Consider the following 27,207-nt stretch of genomic DNA (forward strand, 5'->3'; position numbering starts at 1 on the left):
ATACTATTAGTAAACATCTGCATTGTTTCTAGTTTGGGGCTAATACAGCATTCTTGTGTATAAACATGCATATGAGTTTGCAAGAAATACGCCCAGGAATAAAACTTCTGAGCCATATGGCATGCATATTTTCATCTTTATTAGGTGACGTAAGAGCTATTTTTCAAAGAATAGTACCAATTCACACTCCCAATAATGGAAGTGTAATTTGTCCTTGCAGTTTCACATCCTTGATAACACTTGGTATTGTCAAACTTTAAATTTTTGTCCATTTGAGTGGTATAGAGTGGTGTCTCAGAGTGGATTTTAGTTTTTATTTCCTGATTTACTCGATATATAATTACAAGTAGGAAATTATTTTCTTTTAGTATACTGAAGAGGTCAATGACTTATGGCTTCCTTTATTGTGATTAAGTCAGCAGATAGTCAACTGTCATTCCCTTGAAAATAATTTGTTTTTTTCCTGCATCTTTGATTGTCTGAATTTTCAATATGATGTATCAAGCTGTAGATTTATTTTTGTTTTCCTACTTGGCATTGGTGGATCTCATGAATCTACTGAATGATTTCTATCATTAATTGTGGAAAATTCTCACCTATTATTTCTTGAAATATTATTTATATTTCCTTTTGAAACTCCAATTAAATGATTTGAGATCTCACTGTTTCCTCCATGTCCTTCACCCTTTCATCTGTAATTTCCATGTTTTATCTCTCCATGTTATAATGTCTACGACCTTTCTTTCCATTCATTAATTTCTGCTTTAGCTGTGTCTAATCTGTTATTAAACTCATTCATCAAGCTCTTAATCTCAGGGTATTATATTTTTCACTTCTATAAGTTCTATCTGGTTCTTTTTCCAATGGGCTGTATGATTTTTATCTTATTTCCTGCAAATATGTTCAAGCTTGTGTTTGTTTGCTTATTTATTTAAATATAAATAGACTATTGTTTTATAGTCTATGTCAGATAATTCCAGTATCTCATATCTTTTGGGGGGTATATATATGTTAAGTCTGGTGAACACTTTTGGTATTACTGAGCTTGCAGTATCAGAAATAGAACTCCATTGTGCTTTATAACTATATCTTATTTCCATTTGCTTTTTACAAAATCATTTTCTAACTTCTCTTCCAAAATGTTGCATTCTATGAGGTATGTTTTTTAAACTACTGTACCTCAACATCTAGAATAGTACCTTACACATAAATTTTTAAACTATTAAATGAAAATATTCTTTTTTTAAGCATGCTTTTATTTTAATTTAATTTTATCTTTTGCTTTTTGCTTTTTAGGGCCAAAACCGTGGCATATGGAGGTTCCCAGGCTAAAGGTCCAATCAGAGCTACAGCTGCTAGCCTATGCCACAGCCAGAGCAATGAAGAATCCAAGCTGCATCTGCAACCTATGCCACAGCTCATGGCAACACCAGATCTTAATCCCCTGAGCAAGGCCAGGGCTTGAACCTGTGTCCTCAAGGATACTAGTCAGATTCATTACCACTGAGCCATGACAGGAACTCTAAAAATATTCCTTTTTATATAATGATTTTTTTTCCCATTATAGCTGGTTTATAGTGTTCTGTCAACTTTCTATGGTACAGCATGGTGACAAGTATACAATCTTTTTTCTCACATTATCATGCTCCGTCATAAGTGACTAGATATAGTTCCTAGTGCTACACAACAGGATCTCATTGCTTACCCATTCCAAAGGCAATAATCTGCATGTATTAACCCCAAGTTCCCAATGAAAATATTCTTTTAAAATATGATAAAATAGGAGTTCCCGTCATGGCGCAGTGGTTAACGAATCCGACTGGGAACCATGAGGTTGCGGGTTTGGTCCCTGCCCTTGCTCAGTGGGTTAAGGATCCGGCGTTGCGGTGAGCTGTGGTGTAGGTTGCAGACGAGGCTCGGATCCCGCGTTGCTGTGGCTCTGGCAAAGGCCGGTGGCTATAGCTCCGATTCAACCCCTAGCCTGGGAACCTCCATATGCCGCGGGAGCGGCCCAAGAAATAGCAACAACAACAACAACAGCAACAACAACAAAAGACAAAAAAAAAAAACTATTATGCCATTTGATCAACCCTATTTTTTCCTCCACACTCTTGTTAACATTGTATATTCTCAGTCTTGTAAATATTTGCCTCCTTTACAAAAAGTGACATTATAGTTTCAATTTTTATTTATTTAATAATTAATGAGATGAATCCCTCTTACTAACCATTTGTGCATGTCTTCATGAAATTGTTTGGTAACTTCCCTTTCTCATTTTTCTTTTTTTCTTTCTTTTTTTTTTTTTTGTCTTTTTGCCTTTTCTAGGGCCACTCTTGCAGCATATGGAGATATGGAGATTCCAAGGCTAGGAGTCTAATCCGAGCTGTAGCCACAGGCCTACACCAGAGCCACAGCAACTCGGAATCCGAGCCATGTCTGCAACCTGAACCACAGCTCACAGCAATGCCAGATCCTTAATCCACTGAGCGAGGCCAGAGATCGAACCCACAATCTCATGGTTTCTAGTCGGATTCGTTAGCCACTAAGCCACGATAGGAGCTCCTCATTAGGGTTTTCTATGGTACAGTGCAGTATAGCATAGTATAGATTAGTATCATCTGAATATAATGACAATTTTATCTCTTCTCTTCTGATTTGGATCTTTTATTTATTTTTCTTGTCTTATGGCTGTGGATAGGACTTCCCAAGACTTATACTGAATAGAAGTGATTAGAGTGGGCATCCTTGTCTTGTCCAGAATTTAGCAGGAAGGCTTTCAGCTTTTCACTGTTGAGTATTATAATGGCTGTGGGGTTGTAATAAATGGCTTTTATTATGTTGAGACATGTTCCTTCTTTCCCCACATTGGTGAGTTTTATCATTGAATTTTATTGAATGCTTTTTCTGCAGCTATTGAGATGATCATGTGGTCTTTATCTTTCCTTTTGTTAACTGGTGTATCACATTGACTGATTGGTGTGTATTGAACTATCCTTATGACCATGGAATGAATCCAACTTGAACATGGTGTAAGATTGTGTTTATGTATTCTTGGATTTGGTTTGCTAATATTTTGTTGAGTATTTTTGCATCTCTATCAAAGATATAGGCCTGTAGTTTTCTTTTTTTGTAGTGTCTTTGTCTGGCTTTGGTATCAGGGTGATGGTATCTTCATAGAATGACTTTTGGAGTATTTCTTCTTCATTCTTTTGAAATATTTTGAGACGGATAAGTCCTTGTTCCTATATTTGATAGAATTCTCCAGTGACCATCTGGTCCTGGACTTTTTTTCCAGGACCCCCCCTTTTTTTAAAATTACTGATTCTATTTCACTGTCAGTGGTTGATCTATTCAAATTATCTGTTTCTTTTTGACCCCCTTTTTTTTGGTAGGCTCTTTGTTTCTAGAAGCTTGTCCTTTTCTTCTAGGGTGTACAATTTGTTGTCATACAACAGTTCAAAGTATTTTCTTATGACGTTTTGAATTTCTGTAGTATTGGTTGTTATTTCTCCTCTTTCATTTCTTCTTCTGTTTATTTAGCTCATCTTTCTTTTACTGGTGGTGAGCCTGGCTAAAGGTTTGTCAACTTCGTTTTATTTAAAAAAAAAAAGTTCTCGGTCTTATTAATCCTTTCTATTATTTTTTATTTCTATCTTATTTCCTCTCTGATCTTTATTTCCTCTCTTTTGCTACTTTGAGTTTTTTTGTTCTTTTCTTAATCCTTTTAGGCGGTAGGTTAGGTTGTTTATTTGAGATTTTTCTTGTTTCCTAAGGAATGGCCTGTATCACTATTAACTTCTCCCTTAGAACTAATTTTGCTGCATCTCATGGATTTTGTAAGGTTGCACTTTTGTCTCCTTTCCTTTTCTTTTCTTCTTCTTCTTTTTTTTTGGCTGCCCCATGGCATATGGAGTTCTTAGGCCAGGGGTTACATCTGAGCTGCAGTATGGCCTATGTTGCATCTGCAGCAATGCCAGATCCTTAACCCATTGTGCTGGGCCAGGCATCAAACCTGTGTCCTAGCACTGCAGAGATGCTGCTGATCCTACTGGGCCATACTTTGAACTTTTGTAAGGTTGTGTTTCCATTGTCATTTGTCTTGAGATATTTTTTGATTTCCTCATTGACCATTAGTTTTTTAGTCTCTGTGTGACTTTTTTCCTACTTTTCTCTCTGTAGTTGATTTCTACTTCATAACATTGTGATCAGAAAAGATGCTTGAAATAATTTCTATTCTCTCTCTCTCTCTTTTTATTTTTTGATTTCTAGGGTCACACTTGTGGTATTTGGAAATTCCTAGGCTAGGGGTCAAATTGGAGCTGTAGCCACTAGCCTATGCCATGGCCACAGCAACGTGGGATCTGAGCTGCGTCTGTGACGTACACCACAACTCATGGCAATGCCAGATCCCTAACCCACTGAGGGGGGCCAGGGCTTGAACCCACATCCTCATGGATACTAGTCAGGTTCATTACCACTGAGCCATGATGGGAACTCCTTAATTTGTTAAGGCTTGTTTTGTATCCTATTATGTAGTCTATTCTAGAGAAGGCTCCATAGGTGATTGAAAAGAATATACATTCTGGTTTGGGTTTTTCTTTTTTCCTTTTTGTTTTTGATGTAGTATTCTGTAGATACCATTTAAGTCAAACTCTTCTATTGCGTCATTTAGGATCTCTGTTGCCATACTGATTCTCTGTCTGGAAGATCTGTCCATTGATGTCAAAGCAGTGTAAAGTCTCCTACTATTATTGCACTCTTGTCAATTTCTCCCTTTATGTCTGTTAGTATTTGTTTTATTAATTAGGTGCTCCCTAAACTTCCTCATTTTTCTATTGGGTTATTTTTCCTTTTCTTATTGATTTATGAATTGAAATACAGACAGATATCATGTATTTTTATGAACTATAAATTGTATACATGATAAGAATTATAAATATTTTCTTAATTTGTTATTTCTCATTGTCTTTTAATTTTATTTATTATATCTTTTGCTATGTAGAGGTTTTTTTTGGTTTTATATAGGCAAATATACTTGTCTTTTATGCTTTCTGTTTATTTCATAACTATCAGAAATTTATTACTCTAAGATTATAAAATCATTCTCCAATATTTTCTTCTTTGATTAATGTTTTATACATTTAACATTTTAACCCACTATAATTTATTTTCATATGCTGTGTAAGGTAGGAATCTAATTTTTATTTTCAGACATGCAATTTTTTCAAGGTCACTTATTTAAACATATTTTCTTTTTTCCTTAAATAAAGCAATACCATTTTCATACACTAAATTCACATATATATTTAGGCAGATTTCTGGATTCTTTGCTTTGCTCTGTTCATCTATGTGGTTATTGCTGCATTTTTCTGGGAAGTCTTATGGACTGCTTATAAAGTCTTTACAAAAGCATTTAAGAGGTTTACATCACAGTAAAAACTAGGTATTTTTATGTAAACTAATCATTTTGTATTTTACTTAATATTTATTATAAAAAATAATAATTTTAACTTACAAAGGGCCTTCAATATAATACCTCACATAGTAATAGTCATTGCATTCATATGAAATGTGTTCCCATTCATTCATTAAGCAAATATTTACTAAGCACATTTTACAAATCACTAATTGTACCTGTTACTAAGTATAGAAGTGATCAAAATTGACAGCGCCCCTCATCTCATGAGGCTTATAGACCAAAATAGCTAATAAAAATTTCACATGTGTGTATATAAATTTCCTATATATTCATATTTCATTATACATTACTACAACTGTTAAAGGTGCTATAAATGAAAAGAACAGGATTCCAACATCAATTCACTATACAACTGCAGAGAGCATCATTCACATCATAGTCTGTGGGGGGGTTCCTGCTGCTGTGCCAGGCACAGAGGCACAATTGTATGTAGTTGTCCTGGGTGCTCCTATAAGTAGGAATGACATATGGTACTGTGTAGGAAAAACTCACTTCTCTTGTGTGTTTCTCCTTTGCTACTCACACAGAACACTTCTGACACTTCTAGTCACCAAATGTGTGTAGGGTTTTCTCCCACCAAGCAATTCTATGATACCATCTGGGTGTCCTACATTTCAATTCTACTCTGACATTGTCTACCTAGAACCAGCATCTGATCCCACAGGTTAAGGGCTCAGTCTCACAAGATTGCTTGCCTCCATTTCAAATGCCAATCACAAGTCCATGTTGCCACCTGTACTTTTGGCCAACCAGTTTTAGATTTGTGTTCCCTTGACCCCCTCTTTGGGTTCAATAATTTGCCAGAATGGCTCACAGTACTTAGGGAAAGTTACTTACATTTACCAGTTTATTATAAAAGGTATGATAAAGGATAGAGATGAACACTCAGAAGGAAGGGATTGTATGGTAAGGAATGTGGCAGGGGTATGGAGTTTCCATGCCCTCTGAGGCACCCCACTCCACCAGCACTTCCATGTGTTCACTACTCAGAAGCTCTCTAAACCCCACACTTAGGGGATTTTATATCAGGATTCAGTTCATAAGCATAATAAATCTCATCAACTCTATTGCCAGACCCCTTTACTCTCTGGACAATGAGGGGCGGGGCTGAAAGTTCTAGGCTTCTAATCATGGCTTGGTATTTCTGGTGGTCAGCTCCCATCTAGGAGCCCACCAAGAGTCACCTCATTAAAACAAAGGATGTTCCTATCCACCAGGAAATTCCAAGGGGTTCTGGAGCTCTACATCAGGAACCAGGGTCAAAGAGGAAATACTGAACAAAAGATGATCCTCGTGCTCCTCTCCTTTAGGAAATTCCAAGGGATTTAGGAGCTCTGTGTGCTGGAAATCAGAAGCAGAGACCAACATATAGATGCTCTATTCTTTCACAGGATCTAATTTACATGTGTGGCTCAGGGCAGGATTCTCTGAGAATATGGCATTTAAACTGAGGCTTGATGGTGAACAGGCATGAGCTAGGTATACCATGAGAAAATATGTGGCTTTCAGAAAAGATACAATTTGCAAAGGATCTGGGATAGGAAAGATGCGGGCACATAGCTGGACCAGCAATGATAGAGTGACCAACTATTCCAGCTTTCAGTGCCAAAGACTGGGATGGCCAGTCATCCTAATAGGAGTGAGACGTAGTGTGACACTGGATGAGGTTGGGAGAGGAGGGAGAGCAAGTAAGCAGGAGACTTGTAGATGGTATGAAAGATTTTCAATTTTGTACCCAAAACACAACAGAAAGCCATTGGAGGGTTTTAAGCAAGCAAGGACAAATTCCAATTTACATTTTTTCATTTTTTTGTCTTTTTCTAGGGCCACATCTGCGGCATATGGAAGTTCCCAGGCTAGGGGTCTAATGGGAGCTGTAGCCTCCAGCCTATGCCAGAGCCACAGCAACACCAGATCTGAACCACATCTTCAACCTACATCACAGCTCACGTCAATGTCAGATCCTTAACCCACTGAGCAAGGTCAGGGATTGAACCCACAACCTCATGGTTCCTAGTCAGATTCGTTAACCACTGAGCCATGTTGGGAACTTCCTGATTTACATTTTTAAAAGATCATTTTGACAGCCATATAGAGAATGAACCTCAGTAGTTGGAGGCTGCAAACTAGCTGAAGACAAGTACAGAAACTTCCACTGAGTTGATGACTACCTAGACTTGGCAGCATTCCTGGTAATAGAGCCTTACATTCTATTTCATAGATGACATTGGTGAGACTTAGAAGTTAGGAAACTTGTCTGCCATCACATAGACAGCATGGAAAGCTAAACTCAACCTCAGGTCTCCTGACTCTGCATCTCCTTATTTCTCACTATACTGTGCAGCCCCCTTGTTTTATGTTTATTATATAAAAACAAAGTTGAGAGGATTCATCCAATTGCATGATCCTGGGTAGGATAAAATTTCTTAGAGAAATAAAGGGGGAAAATATCTATTCTATTTTATAAGTTGTGTGGTCTCTTTTATGTAACCAATTGTAAAGCTCAATTTAAAACACAGGCAACCTGCTGTATAATACAGGGAACAGTATCTAATCACTTGTGATGGAACATGAGGGAGGCTAATATGAAAAAGAAGAACATATATATATGTATAACTGGGTCACATTGCTGTACAGCAGAAATTGATAGAACATTGTAAATCAACTGTAATTTTTTTAAAAAGGTACATCTCATGTTAAGTGTTATTATACAATAAAATGATTTTAATGAAAAAATAAATAAAATAAAACACAGACAAAACTCACAGCTAAAATAATTTGATAATTACTAACAAAATATTAGAAAAGATAATTTTATATAAGTTTTACAATGCAAATGGCATGAATATTGTATTGCTTCACTTAATAAAATGAAAATGATTATTTGAAACAATGGGGGAGGGGAAAAATTATCATTGTTAAAGTGAAAAAAATGTTATGCATTTCTGACCTACAATTTGAATTAATAGGACCCTATTGAAAAGGCCTAAGAAAACATAGGATCCAATAAATCTTGACAACAGATGAGGTGCATACACAGAAAAACAAATTTGGAACTAACAGTGCTTTTGCTGTGCATTCAACTAGAAGACTAGAATTGTGTTTATTCCATCTGTACATTAAGTACCTTTGTCAAACGCACCTAATTTTTCACAGACCATGCAACTAAAAATAATTTTATATCGTCTCAAGAGAAAATAAAACAAAATAGGAATGTATTCACTTAACAATATAACTAGATAAACTAAAACAGAGATAGCTATATGTTTAATTTATCAATGTTGACATAGAAAAATCCATCAAAAGACATGCTCTGAAATCCCATTCCACCAGGAAAGGAGCTCATTTCCCTGTCACCATAATTCCCAGTGCCTGGAGGTTTTATCTCCATGACAGTGACAGCTGGAAATCAACCTGCTCTAAAGCAGTGATGGCATTTCCTGATCCTTCAGCTCTCTAAGGACTATTTTTCTGAAAAGCTGAAGAGTAATACAAAATAATTAATCTCACAATTTGCATCATATTTAGGATTACTCAGTGATGAAAAGAGGCTAGACTGGCAAACACTGGAGCCTGGTGTTTGGGTGATTGGTTTAGAAACTTCCAGAGTCTTTAGAGGAAATATGTAAGCGAATGCATGCAGCAAATATGTGAATGTGTGCAGTGCACAATTAACCTTGCAGGAGGCCCCTCAGACTGTTTCAAGATCTTTCATCCCACTTAGCACATAAAATGATGTCATTAAAGCATCAAAGTGCATCAACACAGTAAGACTGCAGATTTTTACAGCCATTACAGTGACACTGGCAACATTACTTCTGCTTATTAATGATTTCACACCCATGAAATTTAAATAGAGTAGGGTTTTTACCTTAGAGCACCCTATTCACAAAAGGGGCTCTTGCTACTTCATTATCTTTTTTCCAGTTTATTAAAAATTTATTTAACGGAGCAGTGCAAATGGAGAAACTATCCATGAGATCCAGAAACATTTAATGCTGGCTTTTCCAGTGTCTCCCTTCATGCCCAGAGGAACGGTTCTCACAGAGTAGTCCAGAGGATCTGGGAGTCCCTGAGACACCTTCAAGGGACTCCAAAATGTAAACCAACTTCATAAAAATATCAAGATTATAATTTTCCTTTTTCATTCTCATTCACTCATGAGTAAACAGTAGAGTTTTCCAGATATTATGTGACATGTAGTAACATCATGACAGTCTAAATGCAAAGCAGATATGAGAATCCAGCTGCCTTCCATGAAGCCAGTAGTTTATAAAAATTGTAAAAATGTGGAAGTGGAGCAAGATGGCAGAGGACTAAGAGGTTCCACACATCTCCCACAAGCTCATCAAAAAAACACATCTACATGTAAAACTACTCACACAGAACATCAACTGAATGTTGGCAGAAGAACTTAAACCTCCAAAAAGGGCAAGAAACTCTTGACATAGCTGGGTAGAACAAAAAAAAAATGAGAGAGAGAAAAGGAATCAGGACAGGACTAGCATTCCAGAGAGGGAGCCATGAAGGAGAAAAACCATAAGTTTTTCAAAGTCTGTGAGTCAGTATCTGTTCTGCAAAGAAGTTCAGTCTGTCCCTTTTCAGATTCCACATGTCAGTGAAAGGATTTGATGTTGGTGTCTCGTTGTATGGCTGACTTCACTTAGCATGATAATTTCTAGGTCCATCATGTTGCTAAAAATGCCATTACTTTGTTCCCTTTAATGGCTGAGTAATCTTCCATTGTGTATATGTACCACATCTTCTTGATCCACTCCTCTGTCGATGGACATTTAGGCTGTTTCCAGGTCTTGGCTGTTGAAACGAGTGCTGCAGTGAACATTGGAGTACATGTGTCTTTGCGAGTCGTGGTTTTCTCTGGATAGATGCCCAGGAGTGGGATTGCTGGATCAAATGGGAGTTCTATTTTTAGTTTTCTGAGGACTCTCCATACTGCTTTCCACAGCGGTTGCACCAATGTACAAACCCACCAAGAGTGTACTAGGGTTCCTGTTTCTCCACACCCTCTCCAGCACTTCTTGTTTGTAGACGTTTTGATGATGGCCATGCTGGCTGGTGTAAGGTGGTACCTCAGAGTGGTTTTGATTTGCATTTCTCTAATAATGAGTGATGCTGAACATTTTTTCATGTGTTTCTCGGCCATCTATGTATCTTCTTTGGAGAACTGTCTGTTTAGATCTACTGCCCCATTTTTTGATGGGTTGTTTGTTTTTATGGTATGGAGCTGCAGAAAGTGTTTATAAAATTTGGAGATGAATCCCTTGTCAGTCGACTCACCTGCAAAGATGTTCTCCCATTCTGCGGGTTGTCTTTTCGTTTTGTTTAGGGCTTCGTTTGCTGTGCAGAAACTTTTAAGTTTAGCTAAGTCCGATTTGTTTATTTTTGTTTTTATTGTCAATACTCTGATAGGTGGATCTGAGAAGATGTTGCTGTGGTTTATGTCGGAGAGTGTTTGGCCTATGTTTTCCTCTAAGAGTTTTATGGTGCCTGGCCTTACATCTAGGTCATTCATCCATTTGGAGTTTCTTTTTGTGTATGGTGTTAGGGAGTGTTCTAATTTCATTCTTTTCCATGTGGCTGTCCAGTTTTCCCAGCACACCACTTATTGAGGGGGCTGTCTTTTCTCCATTGTATATCCTTGCCTCCTTTGTCATAGATTAGTTGGCTGTAGGTGCATGGGTTTAAGTCTGGGCTTTCTATCCTGTTCCCCTGATCTGTATGTCTGTCTTTGTGCCAGGACCATGCGGTTTTGATGATTGTTGCTTTGTGGTAGAGTCTGAAGTCCGGGAGCCTGATTCCTCCAGGGCCGTTTTTCTTTTTGAGGATGTCTTTGGCTATTCTGGGTCTGTTGTGCTTCCAAGCAAACTTTAAAATATTTTGTTTGAGTTCTGTGAAAAAATGTCCTCGGTAATTTGATAGGGATTGCATTGAATCTGTATGTTGCCTTGGGTAGTATAGTCATTTTGATAATATTGACTCTTCCAGTCCACGAGCATGGTATGTCTTTCCATCTATTTGTGTCATCTTCGATTTCCTTCGTCAGTGGCTTATAGTTTTCAGAGTACAGGTCTTTTGTCTCTTTAGGTAGGTTTACTCCTAGGTATTTTATTCTCTTGGATGTGGTGGTAAATGGGACTGCTTCCCTAATTTCTCTTTCTGCTCTTTCATTGTTAGTGTATAGAAATGCCGTCGATTTCTGTGTATTGATTTTGTATCCTGCGATGTTGCCAAATTCATGGATGAGCTCTAACAGTTTTCTGGCAGAGTCTTTAGGGTTCTCTGGGTATATTATCATGTCATCCGCAAACAGTGGTAGTTTTACTTCTTCCTTTCCAGTTTGGATTCCTTTTATCTCTTTTACTTCTCTGATTGCTGTGGCTAGGACTTCCAGAACTATGTTGAAGAGTAGTGGCAAGAGCGGACATCCTTGTTCCTGAACTCAGCGGGAATTCTTTCAGCCATTCACCATTGAGAGTGATGTTCGCTGTGGGTTTGTCGTATATGGCCTTTATCATGCTGAGGTAGGTTCCCTCTATGCCCACTTTCTGAAGGGTTTTTATCAGGAATGGGTGTTGGATTTTGTCAAAGGCTTTTTCCGCGTCTATTGAGGGGACCATATGATTGTTATTCTTCAGTTTGTTAATGTGGTGTGTCGCACTGATGGATTTAGGGATGTTGAAGAACCTTGCATCCCTGGGATAAATCCCACTTGATCATGATGTGCAATCCTTTTAATGTATTGTTGGATGCGGTTTGCTAGTATTTTGTTGAGGATTTTTGCATCGATGTTCATCAGTGCAATTGGCCTGTAGTTTTCCTTTTTTGTGGTATCTTTGTCTGGTTTTGGTATCAGGGTGATGGTGGCCTCACAGAATGAGTTTGGGAGTATCCCTTCCTCTGCAATTTTTTTTGAAGTAGTTTCAGAAGGAGAGGTGTGAGCTCCTCTCTAAATGTTTGATAGAATTTGCCTGTGAAGCCATCTGGTCCTGGACTTTTGCTTGCTGGAAGTTTTTAAATCACAGTGTCAGTTTCAGTTCTTGTGATGGGTCCGTTCATCTTTGCTATTTCGTCTTGGTTTAGTCTTGGAAGATTGTACTTTTCTAAGAATTTGTCCATTTCTTCTAGGTTTTCCATTTTATTGGCATATAGCTGTGTCTTATGATCCTTTGTATTTCTGTGGTGTCTGCTGTTACTTCTCCTTTCTCCTTTCTAATTTTATTGATGTGAGTCCTCTCTCTTTTTTGCCGGATAAGTCTGGCTAAGGGTTTATCAATTTTGCTGATCTTTTCAAAGAACCAGCTTTTTTATTTCATTGATCTTTTCTACGGTTTTCCTCGTTTCTATTTCATTGATGTCTGCTCTGATCTTTATGATTTCTTTCCTTCTGCTAACTTTAGGCCTCCCTCGTCTGTTCTTTTCTCTCGAGCTGCTTTAGATGTCAAGTTAGCTTGTTTATTTGGGCTTTTTCTTGTTTCCTGAGGTGGGCTTGTATTGCTATAAACTTTCCTCTTAGAATGGCTTTTGCTGCATCCCATGGGTTTTGGAGTGTTGTATCTTTGTTGTCATTTGCTTCTGGGTATTTGTTCATTTCCTCTTTGATTTCTTCAGTGATCCATTGGTTGTTTAGTAGCATGTTGTTGAGTCTCCACGTGTTTGTGTTTTTTTCCAGGTTTTTTCTTCTTGTTGATTTCCAGTCGTATTAGCGTTGTGGTTGGAAAAGATGCTTGGTATGATTTCAGTTTTCTTAAAAGTTACCGAGGTTGGATTTGTAGCCCAGGATGTGATCAATCTTAAGAGAATGTTCCATGTGCGCTTGAGAAGAATGTGTGTTCTGTTGCTTTGGGATGGAATGTCCTATAAATATCTATGAAGTCCATCAGGTTTAATGCTTCATTCAGGGCCTGTGCTTCCTTATTGATTTTCTGTCTGGATGATCGGTCCATTGCTGTAAGAGGGGTGTTAAAGCCCCCCACTATGATTGTGTTATTGTTGATTTGTCCTTTTAGGGTTGTTAGCAGTTGCCTTATATATTGTGGTGAATCTGTGTTGGGTGTGTAGATATTTAAAATTGTTATCTCTTCTTCTTGGATTGATCCTTTGATCATTGGGTAGTGACCTTCGTTGTCCCTTAAAATATTCCTCATTTTAAAGTCTGTTTTGTCTGAGATGAGTATTGCTACTCCAGCTTTCTTTTGATTCCCGTTTGCATGGGATATTTTCTCCCATCCTCTCACTTTCTATTTGTGTGTGTCCCTAGAAGCGAAGTGGGTCTCTTGGAGACGGCATATATATGGGACTTGTTTTTGTATGCATTCAGCCCGTCTATGTCTTTTGGTTGGGGCGTTTAGTCCGTTAACACTTATGGCAATTATTGATATGTATGTTCTTTTTTTCTTTTTCCCCCTTTCCTAGGGCTGCTCCAATGGCATATGGAGGTTCCCAAGCTAGGGATCGATTTGCAGCCATAGCTGCCGGCCTACCCTAGAGCCACAGCAATGCAGGATCCGAGCCACATCTGCGACCCACACCACAGCTCACGGCAATGCCAGATCCTTAACCCACTGAGCAAAGCCAGGGACCGAACCCGCAACCTCATGGTTTCTAGTCGGATTCGTTAACCACTGCGCCACGACGGGAACTCCTGATGGGTATGTTCTTATTGCCATCTTATTAGTTGCTTTGGATTTGTTTTGGTTGTTCCTTTTTCTTCCCTTCTTCTCTTGTTCTCTCCTCTTGTGGTTTGATGACTGTCTTCAGGGTTGTATTTGAGCTGATTTTTCTTATTTGTTTGTGTATCAATTGTAGATTTTTGGTTTGCAGGTATTCTGAAGTTTTGATATAAGAGTCTATATGTATATGAGGTTGTTTTACCTTGTTGGTCTCTTAATTGCAAGTGCATCTCCAGTGTCCTGCAGTTGTACCCACCTCTTCTCATGATTTCTGATTTTGGTGGCATAATTGTGCACGGATGATTTCGTATCTTTACTGTATATATTCTTTTACTGGTGAGCCTTGTCGTTTGTGGTATTTTTGTTTCCTGTTGCATCCTTTTCTTTTCTGCTCAGAGAAGTTCCTTTAGTATTTGTTGTAAGGCTGGTTTAGTGTTGCTGAGTTCTCTTACCTTTTGCTTATCTGTGAAGCTTTTGATTTCTCCTTCAAATCTGAATGAGAGCCTTGCTGGGTAACCTAATCTTGGTTGGAGGTTTTTCCTTTCATCATGTTAAGTATATCATGCCACTCCCTTCTGGCCTGCAGAGTTTCTGCTGAAAAATCTGCTGATAACCTTATCGGGGTTCCCTTGATGTTACTTGTTTCTTTTCCCTAGCTGCTTTCAATATGTTCTCTTTGTCTTTAATTTTGGTCAGTTCAATTAATCTGTGTCTTGGGGTGTTCCTCCTTGGGTTTATTTTATATGGTACTCGTTGTGCTTCCTGGGTTTGCGTGAGTGGTTCCTTTCCCATGTGAGGGAATTTTTTGGCTGTTATCTCTTGGAATATTTTTTCTGTCCCCTGCTCTCTCTTCTCCTTCTGGCATCCCTATAATACGGATGTTGGTGCGTTTCACGTTGCCCCAGAGTTCTCTGAGACTCTCTTCATTTGTTTTCAATCTTTTCTCTCTTTTCTGTTCTGCATCCGTAATTTCCACCAATCTGTCCTCCACCTCGCTTATTCGTTCTTCTGCCTCCTGTATTCTGCTGTTAGCTGCTTCTAGTGAATTTTTTATTTCAGCTCTTCTTGTTTAAGTTTTATATTCTGTGTCTCTTTGGTCAGTGTTTCCTGAAAGTTATCCATCTTTGCCTCCAGTTTATTTCCAATGTCTTGCATCATCTTCAGCATCAACAGTCTAAAGTCTTTTTCCTGGAGGCTGAGAATCTCCTGATCACTTAGCTGATTTTCTGGGGGTTTTCCTTTCTCCCTCATCTGCATTATAGATCTCTGTCTTTTCATTTTTATAGGTTTTTGGTGTGGTGACCTTTTTACAGATAATAGAGTTGTAGCCTCTTTTACTTCTGGTGCCTGCCCCTCTTGTGGCCGAAGTTGGTATGGGGGCTTGCTGTAGGCTTCCTGATGAGAGGGACTGATGCCTGCCCACTGGTAGGTGGAGCTGATTCTAACCCCTCTGGTGGGTGAGGCTTTGTCTCTGGATGGGATTAGAGGCAGCTGTGTGCCTGGGGGGTCTTTAGGCAGCCTGATTACTGAGGGGTGGGGCTGTGATCCCACTTGGATTGTTGTTTGGCCTGGAGCTTCTCAGCACTGACTGATGGATGTGGCCAGATTTTCCCAAAATGGCCACCTCCAGAGTAAGGCACACTGATGAATACTCCCGAGAGCTTTGCTTCCAATGTCCTTCCCCCACCACAAGCCACATTCACCCCTGTTTTCCCAGAATGTCCTCCAAGAACTGCAGTCGGGTTTGACCCAGATTCCTATGGAGACTTTGCTTTGCCCTGGGACCCAGTGCATGTGAAAGTCTGTGTGTGCCTTTTAAGCATGGGGTCTCCCTTTCCCCCAGTCCCGTGGAGCTCCTGCACACAAGCCCCACTGGCCTTCAATGCCAGATGCTCTGGGGCTCTTTCTCCCAGTGTCAGATCCCCACACGTGAGAGTCTGATGTGGGGCTCAGAACTCTCACGCCTGTAGGTGAGTCTCTGTGAACCAGTTACTTTCCAGTCTGTGGGGCTTCCCACCTGGGAGGTATGGCATTGCTCACATCACCTAATCACCCCTCCTTCCTCTTGATGTGGCCTCCCCTTTGTCTTCTGGAGTAGGATATCTTTTTGAAGGTTTCCAGTCCATTTGGTTGAAGATTGCTCAGCATTTAGTTGTAAATTTTGCTGTTTTTAGGAGAGAAGTTGAGCTCCAATCCTTCTATTCAGCCATCTTAATCCCATCTTACATTCGAAAATTAATTAACCTTTACATTTAAATAATCAGAGTTCGTGTTGTGGCGCAGTGGCAATGGTTAACCAATTTGACTAGGAGCCATGATGTTGTGGCTTCGATCCTGGCTTCACTAAGTGGGTTAAGGATCTGGCATTGCCATGAGCTGTGGTGTAGGTTGAAGATGCAGTTCGGATCTGGCATTGCTGTTGCTCTGGTGCAGGCTGGCATCTACAACTCCAAATGGACCCCTAGCCAGTGAACCCCCATATGCTGTGAGTGCAGCCCTAAAAGGATAAAAAAAATTTACATAATGGCTTGGGCTAATGTTTATCAAATTGGACAGCACAGTTGTAGACAGATTCTTCTTCCCTCCTCCCACCATCAGGGGACTCAGAAACACAGACTCCAGCTGCATCACAGACATGCTGAATCAGAAGCTCAGGAGTGGGGATCCACCCTGGTTTGCTGGTGAGGGTTTAACAAGAGGGAGGTACTGATTAGTAGCATTTGCCAATTTCCCTGGTTTATCCTCACCATAGCTGATTTTAAGCTATCTCTAGACGCCTGATTGGTAGGAGATCAGGCTCTGAGAGCTAGCCAGCCGGACAGAAGTCTGCATTTCAGTAAGCTTTCCAGGTCATTCTCTCTCTTTTTTTGGGGGGGTGGGTCTTTTTAGGGCTCCATTACAGCCCATGGAGGTTCCCAGGCTAGGGGTTGAATCAGAGCTTCAGCTGCCATCCTACACCACATCCACAGCAACTCAGGATCCAAGCCACATCTGTGACCACACCACAGCTCATGGCAACACCAGATTCTTAACCCACTGCATGAGGTCAGGGATCGAACACTGCATCCTCATGGATACCAATCAGGTTCGTTAACCACTGAGCCATGACAGGAATGCCCCAGGTGGTTCTGATGTACAGAATAGTGTGAGAACCACTGATGCAGACCTTCTAAACCAGATTCTAAGAAGACAGAGACTAAGGTGTTTGGGTTCTAAATTTCCCATAAGGGATTTCAATGAGCAGTCCATTTGGAAAGCCTAGATTCAGAACACACATGAGCAAGGTCACCATGAAGAGCCTGGTGGCCACCTCAGCCCCTGTGTGTGAGGTGGCCTGATGCAGGGTATTGAGACCTGCTTCCTCCTGAGGATGGACAAGCCTGAGCCTTGGCCCCTAAGATGGCAGGTCATGTCCAGCCTGCCCTCCTCTGGCAGCCATTCCAAACCTTCTACCCTCTAGTAGAAAGAATGACATCACAGGCGTAGCCCACTCTAGGGGAAGACCCAAGAGGTGAGCTACCCTGGCCCTCTAACCACAACTCCTGCGCTACTCTAACACTTAAAAAGAGCATTGAGAGTTATATTCATACTAGGATAATTTAGAATTTTTATTTTAAGAAAACCTCTGACAAATTTGAGAAAATTTCTGAAAACACCTTAGAGTTGTTTACAATAGTCAATACAATAGTCAAAGAGCACCAATTTGAACAAGGTGCTATGTCACTTCTAGAACACACATGCCCTCCTTTCAGGTAAATACAGCCTGCCTATCTCACCAGCTTTGTGGTAAGAATCAAATGATTCAACTATGAACATAAAATTATATCTGGAATATTCTAAGTCCATGTGCAGCCTTAAGGGAGGCAAAAATCATACACTCATTTGAAATGAGCACAGACTTTTCCCTGTCTTAGCAATCTATGCTATCGAAAAGTGGCCTGCTAAAATTCCTTTATAGTCTAACTAAAGAAGAAAATAATAAAACGAATTCGCAGCAACTTGTCTAAAACCAGGAGGCCACTCATACATCCAGCCTCCAAGGTAGGGTACATAATAAATCCCTGTGATTCAGAAAACTCCCTCATTTCATTACAAACTCAGAACAGAGAATGCCATTAAAATTACTGCATGAATTACTTGAATATTTCCATTGCAAAAGTCATAGTTATGCTTACCAAGCTCTTTATTTGAATCTACTGAGTTTGGCCTACATCCCAAATGAGACTACAGTGAAAAAACTAATGCAAATTTTTGCCCTTATTATGCTCCTTAGCACAAAATATTTTTACATTTATAGTGTATTTAGAGAAAATAGTTGGAAAATTTAGCTGCTGGTTTATGGACTGAGGGTGGCTGGCAAAGGAGCATCTTTTAAAGCAAGAAGTTTGTTCCAGGTTCCACTTCTGGGTGTAACCATGGCATCCCTGACCCATGAACAGGAGAACACACACATCTGTAGATTTGGCTTTGACTCTGGGGCTGTCTATAGTCTTGACAAAAAAGACACTTTTTCTTGGTGCTAAATTAACTGGCCCAGATGGACATAATTAAGACCATAATTAGATAAGGGAAACTCATAAGCCTGATTTTACATTTCCCATAAATGCAAAAACTAAAGCAAACAAAAGTACTGAATTCCAAATCATACTTAGTTCATATAGTGAAGGTGCTTACAAACTATAGTCAGAATGTCTGGGTGATTAAAAACCAAAACCAATTGCAAAGGCTTTATGTGGAACTTGGAAGAATATTGCAACTTCCTTTGACCTGTATTTTTTTCAGCAAGAGACTGTCAAGCACTCTGTTTCGTGTACTATGCTGATTTTCTTGCATACCATCTATTTTATTCCTCACTTAATCTCCCAAATTGAGTATTACTATTTTTCCCATTATACAGATGAGAAAACTGAGGCTTGGGAAAAAAATATATATATATATTTTTGCCCAAGTTCACAGAGTTGATAAATGGCAGAAGTAGGGAAAAGATCAGGTCTGGCTCCAAACTCCTTTCAAGTATATTCGCAGCTGCCAGTCTAGCAGAGTTTTGTGAAATGTCTGTAGTTATTCCAGACGTTTTAGTTGTTCTTATTTGGAACATACTGGAAGTAAAGTTACTCAAAGGTAGAGAAGAGACTATTCACCCAAATGCTATTGTTTCATCTCAGTCATACGGATGACTTAGATGAACTGCTGTGTCGCCCATGGAGGCCACCTCGCAGCTCTCCTCCCGTGAACTTGCTGCTTAGCTGCAGGCATGCAGGAAGCTGCCAGCCTCAGAATGCAGCATCTCTGGCCCTTCTGAGCACTGGAGCTGGTGGGGATGGTGGGGAGCAACACTTCTGCCCAATACAAGATTCCTCTATGGGAACTCTCTGATCAGGAAGCTCCTCATCGGGCTGATGGACACTGACTCAGAACTTCAAGGATATCTGAGGCTCTGCCTACCCATACTCCTTCCTTCCTGCTCACTCCCTTTTTTTTACTGGCCGCACTTGCAACATATGGAAGTTCCTAGGCCAGGGGCCAGGGGTCAAGCCCACCCCACAGCAGTGATTCAAGCCACAGCAGTGGCAACACCAGATCCTTAACCTGCTGCACCGCCAGCGAGCTCCCTCCTGCTCTCCTTTTACAGGCATCAGATATGCATCTCAGCTTGGAGACTCTCTCTGCTACTCCTGATTCCACTCCTGTTCGCTTCCAACAGCATGACCCTCAATACATCTCTTGTACTTCTATCTCAGTCTCAGTGTCTGCTCCCCAGAGGACCCAGCTGACACAACCATGAAAAGTATTTTCACAGTGGGGCCCTAGCAACCCTGCTATTAAAAAATAAAGCATAATCCACAAACAAATACATGCTCTCACTATCACATGTAAAGTGCTGCCATGGGTCCTACAGGGAGACTAAGGTGACGCAAACAAAAGAGACATGTGTGCCTGCACAGATAATACTTAACAAAACCCCTCCAATCCTGGTAATGAGAATACACCAAGCAAAAATGGCAAGGAGTCTGGGAGGCTTATCTTATGGTGATGTGATCACTTTTATTAAAATAAGTACTGACCTATCTTTATTGCAGAAGAAGAAACCATATTTTCACCCTGTTGGTGGTTTACATAAGAGATTATTTAAATATAGGAGTATCTATAAAGAAAGAGGCAAAGGCTAGGCTACTCAAAAAGCATGCACGGAGGATTTCTATTCCCAGGTCTCCAAATTCCTCCTTTATTTTATATCTTTCTGGTATCCATCTGGTAAAATTAGATTAAAATCTCCTTCAAGAAGAAAGAGACAAAAATGATAGTTGAACACTAATGCACATAAATTAGCCTCTTCTAGCTCCTTGTTATTCTAATGTTTACCCAACTGAATTAATCTGTGCAATAAATGTATGCTGTGTATGGCAAAAAGCATTAGTGTTCTTATAGAATTTTCCCTCCTAGATTTAGTCATTCATTCAACAAACATTTATCAAGCATCCACTCAGAGCCAGCCAGTGTATCAGCAGGGGAGGATAAAAAGATGGACGAGAAGGCATGGTCCACACACTCACTGAGCTTAGAACCTGGCCCAGAGCTTTTCAAACTTTCGCATGCAGACAAATCACTGGGATTTTGCATCCAGTAAATCTAGGGTGGGGTCTGAGATTCTGCATTTGTAACAAGTCACTTTCTGGCCTTCCCGAGGACACCACTAAAATTTCTCATCCAGGCACCATAAACACACAAAGATTCGTCTTGTTCAAAATGTGTAATCTCACAAATAAAAGGAGGCCAAACATATAACTAGAGATCATATATTCATAAGCAACCGTTTATGCAAATTGTCAAATTATTATATCTTAAAATGGAGTTGTAGGAGGCAGTCAGTAGAGAGTAGGGGAGTTTATTCAATTCTAAGCTATTTGAAGCCAGGAACACAGGCCATGTGGAGTTAAGATGGGGAGAGGAGTTGCATTTGTTCATTTTTCCTAGATTCAAAAAAGAAAATTAATCTGAAATATAAAAAGGATGAAGTCACTTTGACCTATTCTACAACCTCAAATGTCCAGGGGCAAAAATGCAATGAAAGTCTGTAGGCATCTTAAACTCATGTATTTTTCCAGCTAATCTTTAAGAGTAAGAAGAAACTCCCATGAATAATTTGAAGGAGCCATGGTCAGAAAAAGACAAGTCAGGGGTTAGCAGGAAAGGACGGTCAAGGTTGGCTGTGAAACTACACATTCAGGGTTTGTATGACATGCATTCTGACACGTGGATGCCAATGCAAAGAACCAGCAAGATTAAACTGATAAAGACTCCATCTTGCAACCTCAGGGACAAGTCCAGCTGGGGAGCTGTAAATGCTGGCAACATCACATATACTTTCTGCAGACACACATGGGAAAATGCACTTTTTTCAGAATAAGTCAAATTTGTAGTACTGTTCTCACATGGATAGAATGCTCTGAAACATGACAATCATTTTGGATATTTGGCAGGTCTCCTATTTTCTATTTTGATTTTTTTTTTTTTTTGAGAAGAAAGAGAAGTTGGGGGAAATGGCTGTTAGTCATGAGTGACAATAGGAATTAGATACTGCTGCTGTAGTTCCTTGCCAGAAAGGTTTTGTTGTTGTTGTTGCTGATTTTCACTTGGAAAAAAAAAAGTTCGACAAGTGAATCTAGAGCTGGCTGCTACTGATGTAGCCCTGACTGTCAAGAAATAGAACAGGAAGCCCCTTTACAGAAACCAGAGAGGACAAATTTAAATGCCTCTTACAAATACTAAATTGAACTCTGGCCTAAACACTAAAGCAGACTATTTCAATCACTTCAACCAAATACTAGCATGCAAATCAAAGACATTCATGTGACTGGAAGCAGGAACTGTCCATTACCATTGTGTTTGCTTTCTGTGGAATCTTAGCTCTCTTTGGGCATCAGCATGAGGCTCTCCAGGTACTAGGCACAGGGGCCATGAGCAACAACTGCATGCTTGGAAAACAATTTCTTCAACTAAAGGAAAACCACAACATGGGATGTCCAAAATACTGTCTGAAGCACACAATAAATGAGGTTTTAATCGATTATATTTTGTGTTTCATCCTACTGTAAAGCCGTGATAGATGCTTAATTTTCTGCTTAAATGATTCATTCCAAACCTCAACCATGATAGGCCAGATGAGGTCACTTAAGGATGCTCCCTGATCCCCGTGCAGAGCCCTGCTTTAATAACTACTGCCTAATTTTTGTTTGTGAATAACTGATGTTCTAGGGCCTGCTTTTCCTCTTGTTGTGCCTGCTTAGGACACAACAGGGGGCAGCTGTTATTCTGCATCCACTTTCATTTTCCAAATTGGATGTCATCTTTTAAATTTCAACCAGAGGTACCTACCCAGCTTATCATGAAGAAGGGGCACCCTGAATTACTAAAAATGCCTCTGGGTGGCGAATCAGCACATCTCCATTCAATATTAGATTCATTCTAATTGTCCTCTAGAGGTCAGAAAATTTAGGGAGCCTTTTCCCGGGAGTAAATGGGAGAGTCAGGTAGAGATGCAAATGTAACTCAGCAGAATATATGACAAATATGAAACAGAATCACCATCAATTTATAGTCATCAATCAAGCCACTAAGACAGCTGGAGCTCTGGAAATGATGGGACATCTGGAAACATGGACGTGGCCCCCAGCACATGGTCATTTTGCTGAGGGCTAACAGTCTCTGTCTTGGGAGGGCTTGGAGATTGGGCTGTTACGTTTTGTTCAATGATGTGCAGGCTGCTTTTGTGGGTCCTAGGTCCTTTTAACCCTGCTGGTAGGGATCCCAGCACACAAAAGACTGAGGGAGGAGTCAAGGGATCCCAGCTCCTTGTCTTCTCACCTCCTGAGAGAAGATCTCAATCTCTATTAGCTCTCCTCGTGGAAGAGAGTGTTGCTGGATTGACATTAGAAGAAAACCCCATGATCACTTTCTGGACTAAGGACTTTATGTCCCAAACAATATCTAGAGACCCTCCCGGTTGCCTTCTACTTCCACAACTTCATGCCAGTCTCTCTCAGCCATTCATTAGCTAAAACACAGGCTAACAGGTATTATTCATGTCCTCTTTCTCCTTTCTGTTTTTTTCTGGATATTTTATCAATGTTATTGAAGTGTAATTTATAGACAATAAAATGCATTCACTGAAAATATAGAGTTCAGTAAGTTTTGACAAACATACACATCTGGGTAACTAACCATCACCACAATCAGTTCCATCACCACAAAAACCTCCTTTTGCAGTTTTGGAGCTAATTTCCAACACCAGGACTCCCCCACTCTCCCCCTGCCCCAGGCAACCATTGGCCTCTAGTGATGGAAACATCACCAGAGTTAAGCGCTGCTAGTTCCAGAACTTCATAGAAATGGAATCATTCAACAGGAATTCTTTTGTTTGTGGTTTCTTTCACTCATCACAGTGTTTTGATATTCACCCACACTGTTGTATATTTATGGTTTGCTCCTTTTCATTGCTGAGTATTACGTTGTATGGATAAACTACAAGTTTTTCTGCTTGCCTGTTGATTGATACTTGACTTGTTTCTAATTTTTGGCACTATAAATACAACTGCTAAGAACATTTGTGTTCCTATCTTCTTGCAGACATGCTTTCATTTCTCTTGGTAACTATCTTAACAGGTTTTTTTTTAATTAAAAGAATAAAATTATATCACTGTCTGACAGAGTTCAAATCACCTTATTTCCACTTGGACATTTAAAGGGAGATAGCACCATAAGTCATAGGTCAGCCTGTAACTAGAAAGAGCAAGTGGGCTCCATATAGGCAAGGAAAGGGTGACCCCTGGAGGTCTGAGCTTTCTCTGAGCACAGGGAAGAGGCTTAGGATTCACTCAAGGAGTAGCTTAAAAGGAAGAGGTGACAGCTGAGCAGGCTATGGGTAGGCAGGCGGGGCCTCTCTCAGAGCAGCCTCTGCATCACAAGAGCCATGCTCTAAGTAGGTCTCAGGCTGTTCCAGCTTTGCAAGAAAGGTTCTTCTGAAATTCAGCTGTGAGTTGCTGGAAATAAAGCTAGAGTGTAATAAAGTTCCTGGCAAAAAGTAATGTGCAAGAAATCATCAGCATTACACACAAGGAGTTAAGTAGGGGTAATTTCTTCAACGTTCCAGTTGTGCTTTCCCAATTGATTATGATGGTTATCCACGACTTTGGCTAGATTAAAACAGCTGTAGTAAACTAAATGCATATCAGATGTACCTGCCTTCCTTCTCTGTAAATACCTCCTCGGTCCCAGAGGGAATTTCCCAATTCAACATCTAAGACTGCTTAAATGTTTGGTGAAGGGGCTAAAAAAAAGTGATTGTGGGAGTTCCTGTCATGGCACAGTGGTTAACGAATCCGACCAGTAAACCATGAGGTTGTGGGTTCGATCCCTGGCCTTGCTCAGTGGGTTAAGGATCTGGCATTGCCGTGAGCTGTGGTGTAGGTTGCAGACGTGGCTCGGATCCCGCATCGCTGTGGCCCTGGTGTAGGCAGGCAGTACAGCTCCAATTCGACCCCTAGCCTGGGAACCTCCATATGCTGCGGGAGCAGCCCTAGAAAAGGCAGAAAGACAAAAAAAAAAAAAAAGTGATTGTGTAATTTTATTTTACTTACATAAGTTAGATAAAAACTAAATAAAAACTTCCTCTGGGTAAGAAAAGTTTGGAGTCAAATCTTCCAAAAGGCAAATAATTAACCACTTCAGAGTTCATCAACAAATTAAAGTCTCACATCTCCAAGTTTCACGATTAAGCTATGTGATCCCTGATCATCTTGCAGTTGCCCACCATCTAAGCAATCATCCATCCAAAGGCTACATTTTCACAGTCTACATCTCCCTTAAAATTAACACTTAAGAAAGAACAGAAATTAGAAAATCAGAACTTACAGAGAGGAAAAAATAAGGGAAATGTTTAAAGTATTTTTCAAGGCATCTGGCCCAACTAACACTACTATGTATTTTTTGGATCTCGCAGCTTATTATGGGGATCTAAGTAGTGTTTCCTTATGGAGTGAATAAGGGGGTCAAAGGAGTGAATTTGCCCACTTCAAGTCTGGCTGGTAACTCAATACATGGTCTACCATATAGAAACCCCCTGACAAAAGACAAAGGGAGAGGTGAGAAAGATGCCAGCCTGAGTGTCCAAGCAGCTATGTGGTCAGAGCTAGCTTGGGGGCAATTTGCACTAGAAAGCAAAAAAAACTTTGGAGTCCTTGGGTAACTTACTGTCTTCTCTATGAAATTACTGGATTTTTCTCTATGAAATGAGTAATATGTACCTTTTCCATTTGAAATCTGGAGTCTGGACTCAGGTTTTTTGTTCCTGGACCACCCACTCAACATCCTGTCCTGGGGCTTACTCTTTCTATATGGTGAGGGCCTATCGTATCAGGGGCTACTCAGTGGCCTCAATCTCAGTTTCATAGTCTTAGAAAGAAAGCCCCAGGGGATATTTCTACACTTCCAAAGGTTACCTTTGGAAAATAGCAAATACTATTTTAAAGAAATATCTGAAAAGAATCTAGATGCAAAGTCATCTGATACATACATTTGTCTGTCTACAGCAACCATTACCAGGTGGCTTCCAAATTACCATTTTAAAAGCTGGCAAATACCAACTTCAGGAGCTTTGGTTCTAGTCTCCTCATAGCTGAAGGAGGCAGCACAAGATCCAACAGCCCCATTAGGAAAACAGCAAATGCAGATTTGGGCTGAGATGACCAGCCAGTCCAAGATGCACTGCCTTCATTCTTTGGAGAGAGAACTCAGCTACTGCCAGAGGTTGCTGCTCACCACTGTGCAGCCACAAGGATGCTCCTGGAGACCTCCAACCCCAAGGAGCATAGTTAGCCAAGGGCCCTGGTGGCTCTTCTGAAATCCACTCTTGCATACTCCCAGAGGCTACCACACCCACCCCCAGCGCCCACCACAGCAGAGATGCTAAGGCCTCTGACTGCAACTTGCCGGAAGCACTTCCTGATGTCCTAGCCACCTCTGTCTGCCTCACAGACCAGTTCACATCCAGGGAATCTTCCTCTTCACTTGGGACGAGACTTGAATCACGGTCTGATGGTTCTCAGTCTCTTCCAGCTCCTTTCCTAATTCCTTTTATGCAGACATTTTCCTTGCACTTTTAGTCCCATCCTGCTATCTGTTTCTCAGAGATCCAGACAAGATATCATTCATTCACTCAAGGAATGTTTATTGAGAGCCTACGACGTTGCTGGCACTTGTCTGCAGCCCTGGGGAGGGAGGTAAAGGACCAAGAGGCCCCTGCTCACAGCCCTCCCCTCAGAGTCATGAACTGCTTCCTTCTCTTTGGCTTTTACTATGTGCTAGGGACAGGGCTGAGAGCATATCACAGGCCTCATCTCATTCACTTTATCCTTGTTTCATGATTAAGGAAACTGAGACCTAGAGAGACTGTTGCCAGAGACTCCCTAACAGAGTCAGCTTTTTTTTTACTCTAAAAACTCATGGTTTTAACCATTAGGCTAAAATGGTTTGGCTGATAGCTCTGAGCACTTTTCTTCTGGTTCACGAGGATCAGGGCAACTGTTTATAGAGGGAAACAGCACTTTAGAGCATCCAAAGTCTTATGTAGTTCCAGAGCCAGGTTAGTGGAGAAGCTGTTAGCTCAAGCAAAAGAGGAGGCCCCTTGCCTGGTGTGAGTTTCTAGTTCATCTTCACTATGGCAGAGATGGAAGAGAACATACGAAACCCATGGCTTCTCAGCTCTTCAGTTCTGACTGCAGCCTGGCTCTGGCAAACTGAGAGAAGGGGGCCACAGACACTCAGGCCTACTGCACGGTCAGCCACATCAACCCCCACATCACCCCCAGGTAGCCTTCTGAATACTGATGCAAACTCATACCATGATCTCCAAGGTCAGCTGCCTGTGTCCTCCATACTTGACCCAAGTGCGCCGAGGTCTGGGAAAAGAATAGGCTGAGACTCAGGCAGGTTCTCTGAAGCTCGGTCATCAAATTCCTTATGGAAGGTAATGAATAATTT

At 40.4% G+C, this 27,207-nt stretch overlaps 1 protein-coding gene across 2 annotated transcripts in view; it reads right to left on the reverse strand.

Annotated features, from left to right (window-relative positions):
• Positions 1-27,207, reverse strand: part of NEK11 (NIMA related kinase 11) — a 172,576-nt gene that overhangs the window by 21,582 nt on the left and 123,787 nt on the right. For both annotated transcript variants that reach the window (XM_047768280.1, XM_047768271.1), the window contains one exon: positions 27,068-27,183. In XM_047768280.1, coding sequence (XP_047624236.1) covers positions 27,082-27,183 — 102 coding nt within the window. In that variant the 3' untranslated portion in view covers positions 27,068-27,081. The remainder of the gene's footprint in view (positions 1-27,067; positions 27,184-27,207) is intronic.

This window comes from Phacochoerus africanus, chromosome 1 (assembly GCF_016906955.1).
Source record: "Phacochoerus africanus isolate WHEZ1 chromosome 1, ROS_Pafr_v1, whole genome shotgun sequence".
Taxonomy (NCBI): domain Eukaryota; kingdom Metazoa; phylum Chordata; class Mammalia; order Artiodactyla; family Suidae; genus Phacochoerus; species Phacochoerus africanus.